The sequence below is a fragment of the Diplotaxodon limnothrissa genome, linkage group LG20, assembly GCF_057381915.1.
Source record: "Diplotaxodon limnothrissa isolate DT_005_m linkage group LG20, D_limnothrissa_male_GT1.1, whole genome shotgun sequence".
Lineage (NCBI taxonomy): Eukaryota > Metazoa > Chordata > Actinopteri > Cichliformes > Cichlidae > Diplotaxodon > Diplotaxodon limnothrissa.
In genome coordinates, this window is record NC_140615.1 from 2,758,189 (window position 1) to 2,781,004 (window position 22,816).

The window sequence follows — 22,816 nt, forward strand, 5'->3', positions numbered from 1 at the left end:
AAACCGTTATTGAAATGTAAATGTATTAAAACCATCTCCAAAACCAAACCAAAGTAGTATTTCAAAAATACTTTATTAACATGTTTGTCATGTTTCAGACATTCAAAACTTCCTGCTCCTGTTTGTAAAGCAGCTTCAATCAACCTTTTCTCAAATTTCGTTGTGACATTTAAGACAGAGCCACTGGCCAGACATTAGCCCACGCCCACTCCAAGTGGAAGAACGTCTTGCTTTTGTTATTGTGGCAAGATGAATATTTGTACGATGTAATACACAAACAATTTGATCTGGGCTCTTTCTGAGCAGGAGTGCATACAGCCTTTGCCCTGTACTTCTTTATTTTGGCTCTGAAGGAGACACATGCGTAAACTCTGGCGTTTCATTCCCCAATATGTTTTTTTTTTTTTTAATTCAAATTCTGTTTTACAGTTTTGTCACATTGGTGTAAAATCTCTTCATCTTTACGGTTCTAGCTTAGGGCCAAAAGACATCACTGTTACTCTGGTTTTTGCCTGTTCACAACTCAAAGAACGACCATACAGTGACTAAGGGCTCCTGTACACCACGCAATGATGTTTGAGCTGCTAATCTAGTTGTCAGCTACTTTTACACACAGACTAGGCTGATGTTATGTAATATTAATATGGCTGTATATTGTGTGCATTCATCCACAGTGAGTCCAGTACACAGTATTGTGAGATGACTGTATACTGGACCTCAAACAGTACAGGCAGGATGCAGGGCTCATCGGGGGGAAGCTGTAATGACGTCTGCCAGAGCCAGTGTGAGCACGACTGCACATATTGTGTCCAAGACAATAGACCACTGTCTGCAGTGCCAGTTTAAGCCATCGCCATGGAGAAAGACAGAGACCGAGGTGCAGGCCGAAGCCTCTCCATACAGTCGCTCCTGCATTACTTTATGTAGGTTTCAGTGGATTAATGAAGTGTGAACAGGCTGTAAATTTAGTCCTTTGTGTCAGAAGAGAAAGCTGTGGAAAACAGCACTCTGCTGACACAGCACTTGGTGAAATAGAACTTTCGGGGTCTAAAATAAATTGTCTGACAAAAAAGGAATCAGGACTGAAGCTGATGTATAAAAGGAGACTAAGTGGCACACACAGGTTGAAGAGAAGCAGAGGAAAACAGCAGACGTAAAGCTGTGTGCAGCTCATAGCTGTGAGAGAAAGTCCACAAAACCCTTCTCTGTAAACAAACATAACACAGTGCCCAATGCATGACATTTATAAAGTATATGCACATAAATACAAACATACATATAAAAGTAAAGTAAGCGGGTTGGTCCTTCAAACAAGCTTGTGTTCTGGTAGAGAACAAACAGGAAAGAAGCAATAACAGAGTGAGCTGCAGAGGAGGCTGCTTTAAAAAAAGAAGGCTGATTTGTTTTGCTTTTAAACAGGTGTGTCAGTCTTTCATATTTGCCGGCGGCACATCTGCGTCTGTGAAGTCCATGGAAGCCATTGATTTAAGGTTTCGCTAGGTTTGCTCTGTGTGTCGGGGAGGGGCTAGTCCTCCCTCAGGTGCTGTGGCCAACACTCTGGCTGTTCACAGAATCTGGCAGCCACCCCTCTTCTTACGCTTGCGCACCTGCAGTGCCGCTCTGGTCGCCATCTCAAACACGTCCCGCACTCCGTCCTTGGTCTTGGCTGAACACTCCAGGTAGCCAAAGGCACTGATGCGGTTGGCCATGTCTCTGCCCTCTTCAGGCTTTACTGGTTCCTGGGTGTCATATATAGAAAGCCAGTTAAAATTTCAGTGGTTGTGCGTGGACATTTATCTACTGAGAGGATGTGTTTCCTTTAACACAAAAACCAAAACCCCCCCAAATACAAGACCTGTTTCATCTTGGCGAGCTCTCTGCGTGTGTGTTCATCATTCCTAAGGTCCTTCTTGTTGCCCACGAGGATGATTGGGACATTGGGACAAAAGTGCTTCACTTCAGGTGTCCATTTCTCAGGAATGTTCTCTAAAAGAATAAAGAAAAACTCCATATATGAAAATCAGAGCATTAGTTTTGCACCAGACCTTTTTCCTCCTGTAAGGACAGTCACTAGTTTCCCTTGTGACTGTGCACCAAAAAAAAAAATACCAAGAGGTCACTGAGAGCTAGTGTCACACACAGTCGACAAAACAAGCGATTTCTCTCTGAACAGAGATCACATTTTGTGTTAGAGTAGGAATATCCTAAAGCATGGATGAGGAAAGCAAAGACTGGCTGTAATGCTAAGTTACAACCCTTATTTTCGCTCTTCTAAAAGACATTTATAGTACTTCGTGACTTTTGTCTTCTCTGTGGCCATGGCAATGTTAAAGGACTGACAACACAACAAAAGTAAACACAAGCATCCCACACTACCGGTTGCTCCACATATCTAACCAAGCCCAGAGACCGTGACGCTCTGCTAAGCTTTGCTTAACACCTAAGGACTATAAAAGAAGTTCCCTGCTGAGATTTTGAGGAGATGCTGAGGTGGTAGAGGAAACTGCATTTAAAAGCTGCGCCCAAAAAGTTTCCTGCATCTCATCCATAGTAACTGCATGTTCCTGGTGAACCCTCTCCAGTCCGTCATGTCTACCATAGCAATCAAAGCTACAAAGGTCTGCTGATGCCCAGACTTCATTCCTCAAGTTCATTGGAGGAGCGACTGTAATCTCGTGTGTGCCTACATATTAATGCATCGTAATGCAGTTCAACCAGTCAAGTCATGACTTTTCCATGACAGTGGAAGATGGAATTTCAACAGCAGGTTACGATACCAATGAAATATGTGGGAAAACCCTTTGTAAGAAGATGTAGCCCCATGAGCAGATAAAATCTGGAACATTTCCCTGCCAGGTGACCTTTGTTGTGAAGTAATCTTACAAAAGAATAATACAACACTGTCTCAGGAACTCGGAGACTTTGCTTGTTGATTTCAGAAAAATATCTTAACTGGGGCACAGCAATGAACTAAAACACACTTTCACCGCCGCCTTACCTAAACTGTCGGGACTGTCTATGGAGAAACACATGAGGATTACGTCTGTGTCAGGGTAGGAGAGAGGCCTCAATCTGTCATAGTCTTCCTGACCTGCTGTATCCCACAATGCCAACTCCACCTGAGAGAGAGAGAGGAAGACAAAGAACAAAACATATGAAGCAAGCAGCTCCAACACAGAGCACACACTTGCTAGCATTAAAATACAAAAACAGATTACAGACAACAAAAGAAATCCCATTGGACAGAGGGAGGAACATAACTGAGAACAACTCAATCCTCCACCATCAGGCCTAAACAGCAAGTCTGCAGAGGTGGAGGTGGTTCCCACAGGATCTCAGCTGTTAATCAAGCTGTTAGAAATCCCTCAGCGCCTCGCTTGCTCCAGATAAAAGAAAACGCTTGCAAAAATCATTTGCGAGAGGTCAGCATGAGCTGTAGCTCTAGTTACAATGCAACCACAAGGAACTACATAGGAATGTTTAGTACACACTAGCCTAGAAATGTCACTTCATGAGGAAATTATGGCTTTTTTAAAGTCAAAACTAAACTGAGGATTAAACTGCATTATTTATGCATTTTATTCTTCTGCTGATTTCATTTGCAGTATTTTTTCTACTAATCACAGCTGGAGAACATCTTGATTGTACTCCAGAGTGCAACAACAGTACCTCAACAATTCTTCTGGGCTTTTCTTACATCTCACATGTTTCTTGTTGGCTCACAAGCTTCTTACCAAGATTGCCCAGACACCGCACTTACAGTCTACCACAGGAAGGGTATTTTCAATATTTAATGAGATATAACACGTAAACTGTTGTAAAATAAGCTATTTCACACCAGGAAGAACCTCAGTCAGCTGCCCTTTGCTTCTACTACCAGTAGATGTCTCTCAGGAGTCAGGTTCCCAAGAGAAATCTTTTTTTCTTAGTAATGTTAACTGTAACGTAATATAAGGTCAAACAGTGTGTTATAAAATATTTCACTGCATCAAATAAAGTTGTTACATTTTAAATTCTTCCATCACATTCAACCTACTGAAGTAAAAACCAGCTGATCCCCAATTTTACAGCACAGGAAAAAGGAACAGGAAACGGGACATTAGTCATGATGTATTAGGAGAGGGGTCCCGACCTTGCACAGGAAGGTGGCACTGATCCATTTCCTGTTGCTAGCTGGAGATCTGCAGCTTTATAACAATGAAATAGCACAAATATTCTCTCAGAGCAGGCACTTATTGCCATCAATCTTGATGGGATGTGGTCCACAATCAACAGAGTCAAAGAGTGTCACATAAACCTGCCTGTCCCAAGAAACAGCTCAAATTTGCTCTTAGATTCTGCACTTGTGTAAATATTATATAAGCAAAAGTAGTGAGAGTAGGAGTAATACCTCTAATATAAAATGTCTCCTATTAATATTATCAATACATACACAGTGTAGTCAGTCTTTGCTCCTTTATTACAAAAGTATATCCTTATACTTTCATTTTCTTCATTTAATAACTGAAGGTTCACAGAGAACATTAGTACCCAAAGCACACGATAAACAATCTGCAAACTCGTTTTTTTGGACTCTTATTTGTTCTACTTTTCAGAAACAACCTAACTACTGTTTAAATGGCACCACAGGAGAAACTTGGAGGGGAAATACTAAAACCTAACAAATGTCTTAAACAGTGACAAGGAGCTCCAAATAGATGCTGATGTTTTGTAAGAATCACAAATAAATGGCTGAGAGCCACTGAGTCAAAAAAAAAAGAAAAAAAAAGAAGAAGCTTTTATTACTTTTCCAAACAAAAAATAAATGTCAAATGGAAACTTGAACCTCTTTAAGTGAAGTTGTTACAAATACACAAAGGTCAAACTATTACTTCTATTTCAATAGTTTAAATTATTCATAGTCTTCAAACTGAAAACCGATATTTCAAATACGACGTATGTGCAAATTCCCCGCAGTTTGTGCGATTCCGTGTGCGTCAATGAAACTGTAAGTGTTAATACTTTTGACAGGTTAACTGGTATGAAAATAGTTATAGTTGTTTGTGCATGTTAAAGCTAAAGTTATGCCCCGGTACACAGATATCACGTTAGTAGGTTTATTTAATTAATTTGCACTAAGTTAATACCAGTGGCCAGAATCTCCTCCAATGATTACATCCCGCGGTTAAAGGATTTTTCTGTTGTTTATTGTTTAGTTTAGCTGCTGTTAGCTTGCCACATTTGTGCCTTAGTACTAGCAACTGGGAAGATTTGCGCTATTTAGCTAACTTCGGGTCTTACGGCGACCCCTAGTGGACATTGTAAAATATTGCTGTGTCTGAGTAGATGATGTGTTCTGATTGTTGCTTAGTTATCTTTGACCCTGCTAATTATAGTATTACCTGTTTCTGTTTCCAGACAACCATGCTTATAGTCACCTATACTGCATCTGCCACAATTAGAAGTGCATATCTGGCTGCATCACAGTTGGATTTATCCTGGCAAGCCCTGCTGTAACCAGTTCTTCTGTGAAGCTTCATTAAAGACGGTGAACTAGACTCCTGGACTGCAGCAGTCTTTCTGACTGAAGACTTGGGCCAGACTTGTATACCCAGCACTTCCAGTACATATATATTCTACAACGTACCTGTTTGGTATCAACTTCAATGTCAGCGATGTAGTTCTCAAACACAGTGGGGACGTAGACCTCTGGGAACTGGTCCTTACTGAAGACAATAAGCAGGCAGGTTTTCCCACACGCACCATCCCCAACTATCACCAGCTTCTTTCTGATTGCAGCCATCTACAAAACACAACAGTTTGATTAGTAAACATGTTTGTGATGATTAGTGAACTGGTGAGAATCAAGTGCTTTCAAACAGGGAAGGGAGCCACAGACTGTCTCACAAATCACCAAACACAAAGGTAAAGGAGAACAGATGTGCAGGGATGTGATCTCAGATTGGATTTATATAAAGAGTTGTAAAGAGTACAGTACAGCACAAAATACTGACGCCAGCTTGCCTGCATCGCCTGCGCTCTACATGCTGCTGTACACTCATGACCTCTGTGCCACAATCATAATGATCTTTAACATGTCACTTCTACATCCCTGTGGCCAAGTGATATACAGCTCACACTGGTTTGGTCTGACACCTCGATGCTGCACACATTTCTCTTCTCTCATATCCCTGAAAGGCATAGATTTGAGTGAAATGTGGCTAGTCAGAGACCAAGAGGGGGACACACACACACACAGATCAATAGCCATCTCCCATGGGCTGACAATAATGGAGGGAAGGCAGCCGGAGATGGGACAACACACTGGCTGCCTGCCAGCAGCTTCAGCTTCCACCAGCCTCAAACTACCTGGACCAAGATTAGGATCAAAACCTCTGCACGCACTCACTCACACACACACACACACACACACACACACACACACTTTAAGTAATAACTGATGAAAGATGTAGTAATATCTCCCAATTATTTAAAGTAGTCACTTGAGATGATGAACCAATAAAGAACCAGATCTGCTGATTGTTTCTGTTTTATGACCTGCAGCACGATTTGTTTATTTATTTTTTGCTGGTAAAAATTGAATGAATTCGACTTAGTCGACACCAAATATAATTTATAGTACCTGGTGAACACAGTTTAGCAGTAACGAGTCAGACATTTCCCTCAGGAGGCCAAACTGACAGGATGACCTTTGGACTCGGTGGAAGTTTTGTTAAACAACTGTTTTGCTACTTGAAAGGTGAGAATATCTCTGGGCTCGTTTCCTCTACTCCCAAATGACCAAACGAGGGATACGGCACACACAGGTAGAAATGAAAACTCGTGGTGATTAATAAGCACAAATACACCTGAGCACACGTTTAAGCCTCTTTCAGACAGAAATGGTGGTCTGTGTGGCTAAAAAGACCCGTTTATGTTGCCTTTGCTCATTCATACCAAACAAAAACAGCATAACGCCACTACAGTGCGTGCTTTCACATGGCATGCCAGCATCCCAGTATCAGAGGCATGACGCCCCAGTCCTTTGTGAAACAGGTCTGGGCGCTTGGCAGCCATCTTGAAATGCCTCTGGGTTTTTTAAAGCTTAACGACAAGAGTGTGTGTGTTTGTGTGCGTCTGGGAGTGTTAATTAATACTCTGCTGATTATTTCTGCAAATTACTTTCCGTTGAAGTTCTTTACTTTTACCGCCATCTTCCTGTTGCAGGATGTTTCCACAGACTTAAATGCCACACCTCTCATTATCTTTCACATGAGTGCCACCAGGAAAAGCCTGAGTGGAAAAGCCAGTGACTCATCACCACTAATCAAAAGTCCTATCAAATACTCATATCATTGAAAATAGAATAATAAAGATAAAAAAAGTTGTTTCCTTAAAAATGTTCTGTGGGTGGAGCGCCGTGTCGCCGTGGACTCTAAACCTTCATAAAAGCTGAAGCTAATATTTTCTAGTAGCTTCTGAAAGCCTATTTACAATGAACCACTGACCCTGAACAAGCCTCCATCATGTTGTGGGCCTCAGTCATTCTCCTCCCCTCGTGGGAATAACAGCTACTAATTTTTACCACGAGAATAAAGACGATCGTTCCGTCTTCTTTTTTCTCCTACACATTAAATCAGGACAGTGTGTTGTCAGTTTGTCTCTTGAGAGAGCCACCTGTTCTCTCTGATAGCAGGCTGCTGCTCCCCCATACATCATACTGTCACTGCCAGAGGGAAGACACACAAACTCATCCAGAAACACATTCACGTGACTTGGAGCTACAGCGCAGCCCCAGAAAGCTTCACAAAATGGGGCTAGTCCTGCAGAGTTTGTGCTGTGATAAAATAATGCGGCATATTGATGATCGTGGCACTCAGAGCAGGCTCCCCACTGTGACAGTGGCAGCAAATGGTGCTTACTGGGGATAATGGCCCCTTTACTTTGCATTAATGTGTCTGTGTGTGCATACTGTGCCAGGACAAGGACAGGAGCAGGCACTACGAGGGCGCGTTCCCTAAATAAGAGTTACATACCGGTGTGTTCCATTACCCTTAGATTGCGGATAGAAACAATTCACTTAAAACCTTCATACAATATTCATACCATACACGGTTATAAAATATTCACACATATAACATCTGCATTTTTTCTCATGTATTATGCAAGATCAAAAGCAAATCAATGAACTAATACAACAGTAAGTAAACACTAATAACCAGATTGACCACAGGGGGAGTCTTCTCAGAGATAAGTAGTGAACCGAGGCTTCTTTCAGGAGGTAAGAAAAGGAACTCTGATCAATTCATCTCACCCTAAAAAGTGATTTATGTCATCCTTACACATTTAAATAACCGCCAAGCATTGCCTCTGCTATTATCAATCATCTTTCTCGTTTATCTTTTAGACTCCTTTAAGTGACTTCCTGGTAAGAACAACATGAGAGCAACTGGAGAGGAAGAAGTGAAGCTTGTGGGACTTCACCAGTTTTGTTATTTACCATCATTCTTCCTCACCGAGTTTCTTCCACTGGGTCATTTTCAATAAGCTTTACTGGAAACGGAGCAAACAACCATTTTGTATTACAGTAGTAACATTGTCCATGCTGATCACTGCACAAAGGCCTCCCATAGTTAAGCATGTTAGGTTACTTGTTGTGCTGCTTGTAGCTTTGAATGTACACGTGGCTGCATTTAAAACACTTAACAAACTACAATGATATAAAACCACAACATTAACCTCATAAAAAGCAATTGCAAGAAATCCCACCCTCAACCTCCTACAGTTTTATTGTGACATGTTAGGCCATGTTCAAAAATCAGTAAGCGTGCCTTGGGTGTGTCACAGTTACAAGAATGGGATCCATGTGATGTCACAGTGGCCTTGCACCTTAAACACAAACATCAACTGTTAAGCTTTGGGTCCAAGTAAACTTTACGGTCATATTTGAGAAAATTCCAGTCAAGGCGCTCTTCATATATCACGTTTACAAAACATGTGACCAGTGTATGTCGAAATGCACTTGTGAATAACTGCACTGTAGCAAGCTCTGTGGTACTACGATCACTGCTGAACAAGCACAGAGCCGAAGGCCGAGCTGAAGAAGAATGACAACATATCCTGAGTGATGAGCCATAGCGCACATGCAGCGACGGCCTAAGCACACGAGCCTCAAACAGGTCATATCAACGTGCGTGTTCGCACGTGTCTTAGGATGAACGAGCGGTTCTTGCATAATATTTGCCCTGCGTGGAGTAGCAAAGGACAAAGTTCTCATTTCCCACACAAGCAGCACAGATGCCGTTTTCTCCCTCGTTTCTCCTCGCTGGCAGGTTGTGACTCATATCTGCAGGGGTAACACATTAGCCAGTCTTGTTCACTTCAGGTGGTGGGGGAAAAAAAAACAAAACACAAAAATTGTCATGAAACACCAGGAGAAGGACTAAGACTAAAAAATAAATATATTTAAAACAATCTTCCTCTTCGTGACGTATGGACTGACCTCTAATCACAAACTCAAGGCACTCAAACAACCCTACACATAGTACCTCATTTGATTTGCTATCATGTACAGCAGAGGAGGGTGATTTAATGTTTTATATTATTTTATTTGGCTCACAATCTCAATTATTTAATGAACTGCATGAATCTCATCAATAAATCTATTACAACAACTTCCAAATGGCTCCAAATCTACAAAGCTAGATTATTTGTTGTGAAACAGTGAGGACAACACTAAATATAATGCAATGCAAAGTTGTAAGTTATTGAACTGAAGACAGTGGCAGCCAACAAAACAAGAGGGCAAACAAGCATTCTGAAAGACAGCAGAGATATTTCTGATCACAGCTTTCAGTGCGAAAGCAAAAAACCTTTTAGAAGGAATTAATTTAGCTCATCATTCTGCACCAAAAGATGGTAATCATCTTCTGACCAGCTCACCCAAACCTTTAAACAGCTTCTCTTCCAATAACACCTACCAGGCTTGGCTCAGTGTCACTGTTTTGGGGGTTTTCCATTTGGTGGTAGTACCTGGGACCAGGTTTCAATCAAGCTGAGTCGAGCTGAAAATGAGACATCAGCAGACCGCATGCCACCGATTGACCACTCCTTCACAAGACTCAAACCTGCCATTTTTGGAACTAGGCAAACACTGCTTCAATGATGAGGTGCAGACGTTACCATCACCTCCATGTCATCCATTGTTTGTTTTGTGTTGCATACAAATGACATCACAGGATTTTTTTGGACCGTGTTACTGTAATGATCCCACCCACATTGATGTGGTGCTCAACTGCAATGGAAAAGGACAGAGTACAGTAGAGCAGAGCCGAGTAGGTGCAAGTGGAAAAGAGGCATAGATGGCCCAGTGGATTTCAATTTCCTTCTCTTGATGTCTCGAGCGTGCCAGCTGCTGTATAACACCCTGCTGTGCTGTTGAAAAGCACAGCGCTGTGAGTGGGTGAAGCAACTGTGAAGCTGCATTTAGATTTTTGTTAACAGGCAGCTGTTTTGCGTAATTGGTACTGCGGAGTTCAACACCATCAGAGCTGATATGGGTTTAAAAAAAGCTTTTGTTTCCAGAGGAGCTTCGACTTTTAAATGACGACTATTTGAACATCGATATTTTATTCTTGCCACAACGAACATTTCTGTGTTCTACAAAACACATTACAAAAATCATCATAAACCACTTTAATGTCCATGTAATGCTCATCACCTGTGTATATGCAGCTTCTGATTCATTTGAGCAAATTCATTCACTCTGCCAATGTAGCCAAAAAACAACGAAGGGCTTTAACTTTACTGGACAGTGATTAGTGCTGGATGACACGTCAGCATGCATTCTTACAATGGATTTTTGAAAGAGTAAAGTCTAAGACAATATCAGTTATATCGACATAGACTGGTGCTGTTACATAAAGGTTTCTTTTGTAAAACTGCGGCAGCGTTTGCATCTCTACTTCAATAAACTCTTCCGACTTATGCAACCCCACCCCCACTCTCCATCCTCGTCCTCTGCTGGGCATCTCTAGAGGAGATGCCCAGTGTGGGCGCAACAGAAAAATAATATCTCCAAGTTTGAAGATGTATGTTAACTTAATAATACAACAGCAAGTTCGTATAGACAACATACTGAGGAAAAAGTCACCCGGAGACAGCAGTTCTGCTTCTTATAAGTTTTATATTTCAGGCTTCGTTAGGTCTGAAGTTTAGAGATGTGGGCTGCACAGTTTAAGCTATACAGCAGTTATCTTGACAGTTAAACTGTTGAAGATAAAATACATTAATCACATTTAATGTGTCACCAATACCTCAAGCAGAGGACGTGAGGAATGCACACGTTCACCTCCCCCTCAGAAACATGCCACAGGGATTATCGTGCCTTGTACATTCCTGTTAGTCGTGTCGCCTGCCGGATGTCTTCCAAAATACTAGATCACAACTCAGACTGAAGACCCAGAGAGTACACAGGCCCAAACAGGCAAAACCGGGGTGATTCAGGACAAATCTGAGAATATGACTGAAGATCTGTACCAACAATCCCATTTTCCATCAGGTCTGACGCAGAAGCAGGAAAAGGGCAGAAACATACTTGTTCTGAGTGCAAACAGAAAAATTTTAATTATCTGAGTGTCTGAACTTCCTGTTGTTCAGAGGTAGGGAGACGATACTCAATCTCTCATCTTCACTTAAAGAGACTACCAGCATCTGACCAAAGGTGGGAAAAAATATAGAATTAGTTGATCATAAAATCATCATTTTACTCGTCAGCAAGTCCTCCGTGTGACCAGATTCATCTCCCATATTTTCCTTTTCCATGGGAAGCAGCACAGCGCACCCCTGCTAGCTGTAAACTGACTGTACACTTCCAGGTGATGTATGAACAAACAGCTGTTAAAGAAAAATATTAACTGGGTATTAGCAGTTCACAATCTGACACAGTGGTTGGCCAAAGCTGCAAAGTGCATTCCATGCGATGATTAATGTCGGGTCACTAAGCGCTCACACACAGCCCTGTCTGACTGTGTAAAAATGTGGGAATACATAAGCCATGAGGAATCTCTCACCTACTTTCAACACCCCTCACCCTTTTCTTCTGAACACACAACATCCCTCTACAGCATCGCTGACTTTCTGTCTGCCAGAAAACAAACAAACACATTTTCTAGGATCATTGATGTTTTTCAAGTCAATCTGAGGATTACTTTCTTGATTAATTGGTTGATTAATTAATTGTGTGATGTCTGAAATGTAAACATGAAATTAATGTGAGCTGAAGTAAAAAATGACAGAGACAGCAAAACTAAGTTTCAGTGCGAAAGCGATCGGGGACTATCCGTCTACCTGCAGGGAGTGTATGCCATCGATGGAGACAGTGTACAAAGTATGTGGTACAACTAGAGCTGGGCGATATGAGATTTTTTCATATCACGATATGTTTTTTTCATTTCAGGCGATAACGATATCTATCACGATATAAGCCAAATAACTATATTTGTAAGATTTAAATGTGCTGTTGCTCACAAGTAAAATGTGAAATAATCAGCAGCTTGTTTTTATTTAAATATTTATTTCCCATAATAAGTTCAACAGGGTAGATGTACTTAAGGAACATGAGACTTTTTCAGATAAATAAAGGCAAATATTGCAAACTACACAAAAGGCAGCCGCTAAAGCGTTTAAGTTTCAAAATAGGACAAACGAAACAGACTAAACTGTCAATTCCACTTAGAAACAAAATATTAATTCTAAAAATAAATCTTAGTTTGTTTTACAGAAGAACAGACAAAACTGACTAACTTTTGTCAATATCAAATAAACTGAGAACTAAAAGGAAATTCTCAATCTCTCCTTGTTGTATAGCTGAGCTTTTCAAACAGTTGTAACAGTTACTTTAGTCTGACAAAAGCCGAATGACGAATTAGCGCTTCCAGTCAGAGACTGAGGCTACGTCCACACGTACACGGGTATTTTTGAAAACGGAGATTTTCCGTTTTCGTTTTAAAAAATAATCCCGTCCACACATAAAGGCAGAAATGAAGGAAAACGCTGCTATGAACATGCCAAAGCAGCAGGTGGCGCTAGATTCCTAACCGTGCAGAAATGTTGGCCAATCAGAAGTCTAGAAGCCTCGGTGGGGAAAAAGTAAACAAAGCTGGGGCATAGAAGCAGAACCGAGTCGTATGTGTGGACGGACAGTAACTGTGTGTATATGTAAGCATTTAAACACTGCAGAGAGTAGAATTAACAGTAACAGTATTGTAGAAATTCATTTCACCGAAACAATAACGTGGCGCACAGTGTGACGCATGCACCAGTTTATTGTATTTCCAGACTTGCTTTCGGCACAATTTACAGTGCACGCTACTCTGTTTTTAGTCAGACTTGAAATAGCCGAAATACCTTCACACTACGGAACTTCTATGGCTCTTCCGTTCGACAATCTCTCCGGCGTTGGAACCATCATCGGTTTTCTCTTCGGTCACGCTCGGTTGATTTTTCTAGTCGGCACACTCATTTCCTCCATTACCCGCTGGCTCCATTACCCGCTGGCTGCTTCCCAAACAAACACACGTGTGGCTTGGCACTTGTGCTGTACGTAACAAGTCACGCGACGTGACGCTGCGGCTGTGATTGGTTCGGCTCTGCGCTACTTAATTTGGATTGGCTGACCTTTTTTTTTTTTTTTTTTTTTTTTTTTAAAAAGAGGACAAGAGCGGCGAGGTCTATCGCGATAGCTTAATTTCTCTATCGAGTAAAAGTTATATCGCGATACATATCGTTATCGTTCTATCGCCCAGCTCTAGGTACAACCAGTCTGTGGCTACTCCTGTTTATGCTGCCATTGGATTGTCAACTAGCTGTCGAGAAGTGTGACGTTATAACATTACGAAGAGTTAAAAACAATCAGAAGTGTCTGCTGCAGCCACTGTCTACATTTTTTCAAGCTGTATTATTATTATTATTATTATTATTATTATTATTATTATTATTATTATTATTATTATTATTATTATTATCATCATTTTATTTTTTACATTTTTAAATATATTTTTAATCTTTAATAGGGTTTTTGTGCTTCTCCCATTCCTGGTGAAGTTGCATAGTCATCTTTCTGTGCACTGTCTTTGTGGAAACCCATATGCAAACAAACAAGTTGGGAGTTTGCCTTGTAATCGGAAGGTTGCCGGTTCGAGTCCCGGCTCGGACAGTCTCGGTCGTTGTGTCCTTGGGCAAGACACTTCACCCGTTGCCTACTGGTGGTGGTCAGAGGGCCCGGTGGCGCCAGTGTCCGGCAGCCTCGCCTCTGTCAGTGCGCCCCAGGGTGGCTGTGGCTACAATGTAGCTGCCATCACCAGTGTGAATGTGTGGATGACTGGTTGTGTAAAGCGCTATACAAATACAGGCCATTTACCATAATAATTAAGTCAATTAACCTGTTCTCATAAACAACAACTCGAAAATGAAAGTCGATTAATTACCAATCCCTAAGTGGGGCCATGCATAACGCTGATCAGCATTTTTCTTAAATTTCCTTAAACATTGTCATTAAAAAACATTTACATTATTTTTTGCCAATCAACTAATCTATCAATCAAATACTGATTATAAACCAAAGCACTAACAAACAAAGTCTAAATTATTGGTAGTCTAAATACAGCTGATATTTTGAACTGTGTCTTAAAAGCACTTTCAGTATCACAACTGGCAATTTCAGACTGGATATTTTCTTTTTTCATTAATCTGCTTTGATGAATTGCTTTGTTAAAACAAACCCACCTGTAATACCCAACATTCACATTCACCAAGCACCTAGCCATGCAATCTGCAAGAACACATCATTATAATGAGCTCACTAAATTTGAGTGGTTTAACAGGATGCCACTGTTTCAACAACTCAGATTGTGAAAATTCTTCCCACCTTGATATTCCACGATCGACTGCGAGTGATTTTATTGCAAAGTGGAAGTGTTAAGGAACAACAGCAACTCAGCCGTGAAGGGGCAGACCATCTAAACCATTCTTAACATCAGCACAAAAACATGTGCCACTTTATGGCACGGGTTTCCAGGATGAGTACTTCCTCTTGGTAAAATGTGAAGGCAGCCCCAGAACTTTTATCCCTCGAGTCCATGTAGTTCGTCAGTCATCCAGGTCATGGTAGTAAGAGCTAGGAAAGAAACTGACTGGACTTCTTTAAGTTTTGTAAAGACATTTTCCCCTCTCAGTTCTGAACTGAAGGAGCATCTTGTATTAGAGGTAAAATGTCTTCACGTTGAGTCACTTTCCTTCCAAGCTACTTAGATGTTTATCTCTAGAGTATATCCTAATATACTGGTCAGCCAAGCTAACATTTTCAAGGTTGAATCAAACTTAAGAGCAGAAGTGACTGCTCAAGATCCAGGCCAGGGAAGGAGCTAAAGTCAGAGAACCTAGCTGGAGCCCAAAATAGGACAGAGCCATTGAGACTCACCCAACCCAATTTATCACCGTGCACACAACTCGGCTGAGAGCAGAGGACGAAAGAGAGAAATCTCACACAGAATCATCCCTTCACCCGCCTCTTGGTTGCAGTACAAACAAAAGTCAGAAAGCTGGAGGGAGGAAAGCGAAGCACTGTGGTCAAAACTAGAACACGAGTTGCTGCAGCAGCAAACGATATGGAGAAACTTAAAAGCATTAAAGTGCAGCAACGAGGCCTTTGATTAATATTCCATGAGTATAAAATAAACAAATCTTTGAATTAGTCATGGGCTGTCTTGGGAAAATAGCTAATCAGGACTTGGATAGAAATGAGGAATGCATTTTCGCTTTCCAAGATTATAAAGTGTGCATATGCACAGACACGCACCACCTCAGCTCGGCGTGGTGAAGGAGCCGACTTGATTGCACCCTGTTCCTAACTCTGTTTGCTCCTCTTTTCTACCCATCCTCCTCCAGGCTCTTGTTCTCAATCAGCCCTCATCTCATCCCACGCGTTCTCCCTCTGTGTTGCAGTGTGATGTCACCATCAGGGAGCTAATGTTGCATATCCTTAGGGCGCTGCATCCCTGCTTCTTTCTGATTCACACACGCAGCACAAATGAAATCTGAAAACGAAAGCTGACACACATGTGCACAGCCTGTATGGAGTCAATCCTCCAACTGTGTCTCTCATCTGTCCTGTCAGCCTGTGAAGCGAGTGCATTTTATCGAATGTAGCACTGAATCCTCTGAAATAGCTCATCAAATCTTATTAGGTTTAGCCATCAACAGTTGGAAGTAATTGAAGGCGAAAAGAACTACAAACCAACTACAAAGGCATGATCTTTAGATGCTGACAAGAATAATCAAAAACATGTTTTTACACTGTCTGAAAAGATGTATCCAGTTAATAGCTGCAGTCCAATTAGGCTAAAAACTGAAGCGCCAATTGCACAACTATTAGGATTGAAAGAATATAAACGGAGGGTTGCAAAGAACAATTATGTTCATTATTGATTTTCAAGATTAGTCCATATTTTTTTGGCAATGCAGTGTAAAGAGGACTTCTTTAAAATGGCTTTTTTAATGCAGTCAGTACTACAAAAGACGGGGAAAAACCAGCAGAAATCAGAACTGATAACTGGTGACACCAACTGAAAGCATTTACCAAAGAGCAGCCAAACGTTCTGCTGGAGCAAATACAGTGTCGATCCAAGCAATTTCCCAAAGGGAATCTTGACTCAACATGGAACAGGCTACAAGAGTCTGAGAGAGCAGTACTTCTGAAGTCTGTCAGGAGAAAAAAAAATGTTTACATTATCCCTTTAAGGTTTCCTGAAACCTCAAACCCCAAGATCCAAACAGGAAACACTCCCAGACTTTTTTTTTCTCTTTTTTTGTCTGCATGCTGCCCATGTGTGGTACACCCCACATCCAACGGATGCAATCTTCCATGCAGCCATGCTTGTCGATTGCAGACAAATGACTAGAAAACTGAAAAACATGTGTGCTTCATCAGCGTGTAAAACAAGCTCCAGTTTGATCCGTTTCCAGGAAGACTGGCTTTCTTGGAAATCGCTACTATTGGAAGGTGGTCCATTCTAATACTTTGAAGATCTATAAGCACATCAGCTGATAAACACCTATGGTTTTAACAACCTTCGAACTCCCCATAGAAAGGAAAAAAGATCAAATCTCAGCACTCAAATCTAAACAAACCCTCCCATTTTTTAGCACCAACTTCCTAAATCGTTGCGTTTTACGTTTTTATCGAGTGCTAGTAGTGTGCTTCCTAAAGGTTAGGTGGCCGCAATCAATCGTTGAAAAGTAAAAATACAGCAGAGCGGGTCAGTCAAATGTCAAGAGGAACAAAACGAGGTGCAAACACCAGGGTGAAAGGACCTCTGGCTATAAAGGCATACATGCAGCTTTTGATCCACATTAGTCTTTCATGAAAGCTTTCATGACCTACAAAGCTATTCAGCTGTCTGTCTGGCCTCAATACTGGAAAAAGACGAGAAAAGGTCACATACTAAAAAAAATAAATAATAAATGGATCTTTGGCAGTTCCATCAGTTGGAGACAACGTCTTATTTTTATAGGAAATACAGTCCTCTGTGAGTATTTTAGGACAACTTAAATCCTATACACAGAACAAGGCCTGTTCCAGTAATAGTTAAGGCCTAATGGACGTGTAGTTGTCCATTTGTTTTTTACTCCCCCTCAAGTCGAGCTTTTCTGCCGTAAACAAAACTGATGAGCAACTGGAGGAAATGGGAAATTTTCTCATTGGCTAATGATTTGCGACTAATCCTCACTTGCGACTCTAATAACGACCATATTATCCAACCCATTTTTTTATTCAGTATAAAATGAAACTAGCAACCAAGACCATAAAGATAAGAAAAGTGCTAACTGAGGTCACATGTGAAGGGAGCCGAGGACTTATTTCCCATAGATGTCTATACAACCGAAAGTCTCTCCTGCTCACTATGAACCCCCCCCCCCCCAAAAAAGACAGTTTAAGGCACTTCTCAAACCCAGAAGCGATATCCCTCTTTTACACTGTCTATGCTTCTGATTAATAAGTGGATTGGGTAACCAGTCGATCGACAGAAAATTAATTAGCAGCTAAGTTTGATTTATCATCCTCATTCAAGCAAAAACAATAAGCATCAACATGGCTCTTTGCATGCAATATTTTACAGACCAAACGATTAATCAAGAAAATAACTCTCAGCTTAATCAGTAATGAAAATACCGCTAAGGATGCCTTTACTGCCTTTGTAGCTGGTTATTATATTTACACTGCTTAAACTCCTTGTGGAATCTTTGCTGTGATTAATGATGCAATATAAACAGTAAGAAATATGTGTAATCTGGGTTATCATGTTTATCCAGCGCATTATCGGAAAACCTTGCAATGCATTAATTAATGCTATGTTTTAACTTCATAATATCTGTATGGATTCTGAGTGTGTGTGTGTGTGTACACTCTTTCCCGTGTGCATTCAATAGTATATCCACTCCATGGTCTACAACAATATCCCTACTTTCTCAGCCCTAACACTGTGGATTACATCTCGTCACACGGCCACATCCTTTAATACCTCAGATCGGGGATTTCCTTTACATTTCCCTGCACTGATTTTGTTTTGCTTGTTACACTGGGCAACACTTTCACTTCTGTCCACTACCTGCTGGGTCAGCAGTTCTGCTACAAAAAAAAAATGCGCGCATGCATATATATATATATATATATATATATATAAAAAACATCATTCTTCCACAAAAATATTGACGTTGCAATCACACACGCGCGCGCAGTGGACAAACCGAGAAGACCCGTTTTCGAGGACTCTTCACGTGCAACATCCTGAGTGTGCGCGTCAGCCTCGAAAGATGGGAGCAGCTGAGTTGAAGAATAGCAGAGTTTTGCAGATTTGACTCTGGCGCAGACCCAAATACCGGCAGTGCAGTTTTGTTATGGTGAACATGCCAAGACAAGGGAACAAGTCGCTGTTGAGATGTGAGGGTCTGCGCTACAGAAGCCGAGCAGCACAACAAGGGTGTGGTGACTGCCAGAGAGGAATTTCCTCGGGACAGACAATGTAGTCTTTTGGGGTTTTTTATTTTAGTTCAGGTGAAAAGGACAGACTTCTGTCACCAAATATTAATAATTACATTTTTAAAAGCCACACAGTCGGTATCATGTATTCGAATAATTGAGCTTTCCGAGTATTCCTGCCTAAAAGAAATAAAGAAAAAACAAAAAAACATTTTGTTCCAGCTTACTGGACAAACAGGTTCTCAAACAGAAAGAACTTTCTCACAGCAATTAAAGACGGGCTCTAAGGCTCCACAGTTAAAGTCCATTTAGTTCAATTGCGCAAGTATCGAGTGGGTAGAAAGGCAACAACAACATCTTCTTTAGGATATGGTTGGAGAAAAACAAACAGGTGTGCCCTCCGTGTGTCCTTCTCCTTTGCCCCATTTTAAACATAATAATACGAATAAACGAACAATAATAACCTTAAAGACTGCTGGAAAACTTCTAAACAAGTAACAGGTTTCAACTCACCGAGGTGCTGCTGGAATCTTAAATGACTAAGGTTATCTCTCCACTCGAAGCGGTGCTGCTTAACTACTTTTCCTTTTAGTCTCAAGCGCTTTATTCACTCTACACGGCTCTCGGAGCTCCAGCCGAGTAAGCGTAAGTATAGAAGCATTTATTTCCTTACCTCTCTCAGACGTATCCTCTCAAAGTAGCGAAGAGCTCCGTGTTTCCCCTCCTGTGGTCGCCCTTTTTCCTGAGGAGCCGTAATCAGAGTGAACGGCCGAGAAGCAGCCTACAGATAACTGACTAGACCCTCCCTCTCAGGTGCATTCAAAGACCGCTCGGAGACTCAAAGTTCTTTTGGTTTCAGGTTCAGGAGTGTTTCGACTACCTGCTATTTTGTCAACAAGCTTGTTTTCACCACTTGAAAAACAAAAGCAAGCTATAACTATCATAATTATGTATAATTATCACAAATTTGTCACAAAATCGACTGTCTAACTCAAGGTTCTGAGAAAATAAGACGAATGGGAAGAGCAAATTGAAATTTGGAGTTTTAAGGTAGAAACTTTGAATTAATGACTTGAAATTTTGACTTATGGGTGGCAAAACAAACAAACAAACAAACAAACAAACACGCACACACATACATATACACTGATATGCACACACTCATCCCCCCTCCCTTTCCAAACGCCTTCGATGCTTGTTCCTTCCTGGGAACTCGGCGGGTCTGAGCCCGCGCTGGAATGGTAGCGCGAATGTTTCCTGTCCTCATGCTGTCCTCCCAGGAGCCCAGCATAGGCAGAGGTCTCTTTTTTTCCTCTTGAACTTTCCCATTGTAGTGTATATTTCAGTGTTTTTTCTGTAACGCTACCGATCTCCGACCTGTATCCCCATGTGATGTCTGTGTTCTGTGTGTGTAAAGTCGGGGGGGATTCTATTTCACTGCAGGGCAACCTGCACGTGGCGAATAAAGCCTTGATTGATTGACTGATTGATTGATTGATTGATTGACAAACAAACAAACAAACAAACAAACAGGAACGCTTCTGGTGGAAACAGCTTTCCACAGTGCTGTGTGTAAGACAGTAGAAATGCCATTTCCATTGTTTCTTCTTTTATTTAGTAGATGGTAAAGAACAGCATGAAATTCTCACATCAGAGATTCTAAAATGTTTGCAATTTTTGCACTGGAATGAAGATGCAATATAAAATTCTTATAAATTTACAAACTACACCATTTGGCAATGCAGGCAAAAGCCAAATCTTATACAATGTGTCAACGTATACTCCATGCAACATAATACTCAATGTGGCTGCCCCTATTTTCAGATGTGAACAAGCAGTGATGCAAGCTGTATTAGTGGTTCTCATCACTTTACCTTACTGCAAAAAACAAAACAAAAACAAAAACTCTTGCATCCCTTTGGCGAAAATAAGACACTTTCGGCAGAGAGTGAGACACTGCATTCTTCTCCCAATGCTGAGCTTAAAAAAGTCTAACTGCACTTAAACATCGCACAGTGTTTTCGGGTGCCACCGCCTGCACGCTATTGGCTGAACGGATTTAACCGTTAAATTGGCCCTCCCCTTTACGGTTAAAGAATAATGACATCATTTATGTAAAGATTTTGTTTTCTCGTTTGTTTTTTATGGATATATTAAGTCTTCATTTTAATCTGCTGTCATTATTATTCTGTCCCCTCTGGTGCAGTCTAAGAAAATGGACTTTGACCCAAGTTATTTTCTCCCACAGTGCAACAGGAAATCACACAAGAGGGATTTAAGCTTTTTAACATGCCATTCCCTCGCAAGTTCATTCACCCCAGGGTGCAGTACGCTGTGAAAACACAGCAAGAGCTCCGGGGTAGGGTGAACATTTCACCTACAGTATGAGCATTATTAAGCCACAATAGCCTATTATGAGCACTCACAATCATATCATAACAGTTCTTTAAAAGTCACATTAGGGAGTTTAATGGTACCCAAAGAGAAATAGCTGGAAGCAAATTTCTGGTGCATTAGTGTAAAAAACAAAGTCTTAGTTGTTGAAACGTTGGAACCACAAGCCTCAACAAGATGCAGTATGTAATCTGGACAGCTCTCTGCAGTTTCCATGGTAATACCCACATACTGTAGTTTCAAATATAACGGTACACATTGGCACCTCCCCGTGCCACAGAGTACTGATGCTATTTCTGTAGGTTGTCCGGAAGGGGAGCTGCTGCTGGCTGATGTGTGATTACATGAGGAAGATGAATTTGAGATGGAGCCACAGTTTGTAAAAGGAAAGCTGCAAACAGATTTACATGTTTGCCTCCAGCTGTTTCTCCACAAACTGCTATTATGACCCATGCTAAATGGTTCATCTTGTAGCGTAATGTCTTTTGAGATGATGGTGCTTTGGACGCAGCAGTCTAGTGCTGAGAGCACCCCCCCCCCCCCCCCTTTTTTTTTTTTTGAATAGGCACACCCAAAGTCTGGTAGGATCTAAAGGAATCAAAGATTTGCAGTTTTAAAACTTAAAGTCAAGTCATTTGACTGGTGACTAAATTTGCTCAGATCTTTTATTTAGTGTGAGTTCGTGTTGTTAATTCGCTTTGACAGAGCTCAGTTTGGACATTTAAAATACCTTTATACCCCTGCCAGACTATGAACTGCTCCATAAAACAGAAAGAAGCTTTATAGTTTGCAGTAGATCATGAGGCATATTTCTTTGGATTAATCGTGATAGCTGACCCTCCATTTAACAACTGAGAGCCAAAGTCACAACATCGACAAGCTTCAGAGGCGTGACAGAATTTTGACGTCTGCATCTAGAAGCACTTCTTCATTTTTTAAATGTGACAGCAAAAAAACAAAAAAAGGAAAAGAAAGAGAGAAAAAAGAACTAGCAGCAACTCAAATAAAACATGTCAACATTAACAACAAGGCTATAAAAACTCTGTTCTCTAAACACCGGCAGGGTCTGCTGGTTGCAATAAAATAAATATTGAGTATTCGTTGTTGTTATGGACCCGAAATAATCACTGTTCAGTGATATGGATTATAATTGGTGTTTCTAGGATTTAATGCCACTGCTGAGTCTGACCAAAATACAGAAAAAAGTAAAAACAATTACATTAAAGGACATTCTGAGCAATGATCCCAGAGTGTGTCAGACACTTAATGGTAATCTTAATGCCCTTTACACTGGTGTAAATCTCCACATGTGAGTTACCTCCACATGTTGGGCTGGTGTGTGTGTGTGTGTGTGTGTGTGTGTGTGTGTGTGTGTGTGTGTGTGTGTGTGTGTGTGTGTGATTCCAA

General features: G+C 41.0%; 1 protein-coding gene across 1 annotated transcript; it reads right to left on the minus strand.

Annotated features, from left to right (window-relative positions):
* Positions 1 to 92: 92 nt before the first annotated feature.
* Positions 93 to 19,771, minus strand: LOC146610236 (rho-related GTP-binding protein RhoA-D). Its single transcript, XM_085344864.1, has 5 exons — positions 19,689 to 19,771; positions 5,627 to 5,782; positions 2,999 to 3,119; positions 1,856 to 1,986; positions 93 to 1,739 (listed from the first exon to the last, which is right to left on the minus strand). Exons 2-5 carry the CDS (start codon positions 5,780 to 5,782, stop codon positions 1,566 to 1,568), a joined length of 582 nt encoding a protein of 193 aa, XP_085200990.1. The 5' UTR covers positions 19,689 to 19,771; the 3' UTR covers positions 93 to 1,565.
* Positions 19,772 to 22,816: the final 3,045 nt, after the last annotated feature.

Coding starts and splice junctions, on each gene's coding strand:
- LOC146610236 (XM_085344864.1), bottom strand. CDS start 5,782: ATGGCTGCAATCAGAAAGAAGCTGGTGATAGTTGGGGATGGTGCGTGT. Junction 3,120..5,626: donor TTGAAGTTGATACCAAACAG/GTACGTTGTAGA, acceptor TCTCTCTCTCAG/GTGGAGTTGGCATTGTGGGA. Junction 1,987..2,998: donor AGACAGTCCCGACAGTTTAG/GTAAGGCGGCGG, acceptor TTATTCTTTTAG/AGAACATTCCTGAGAAATGG.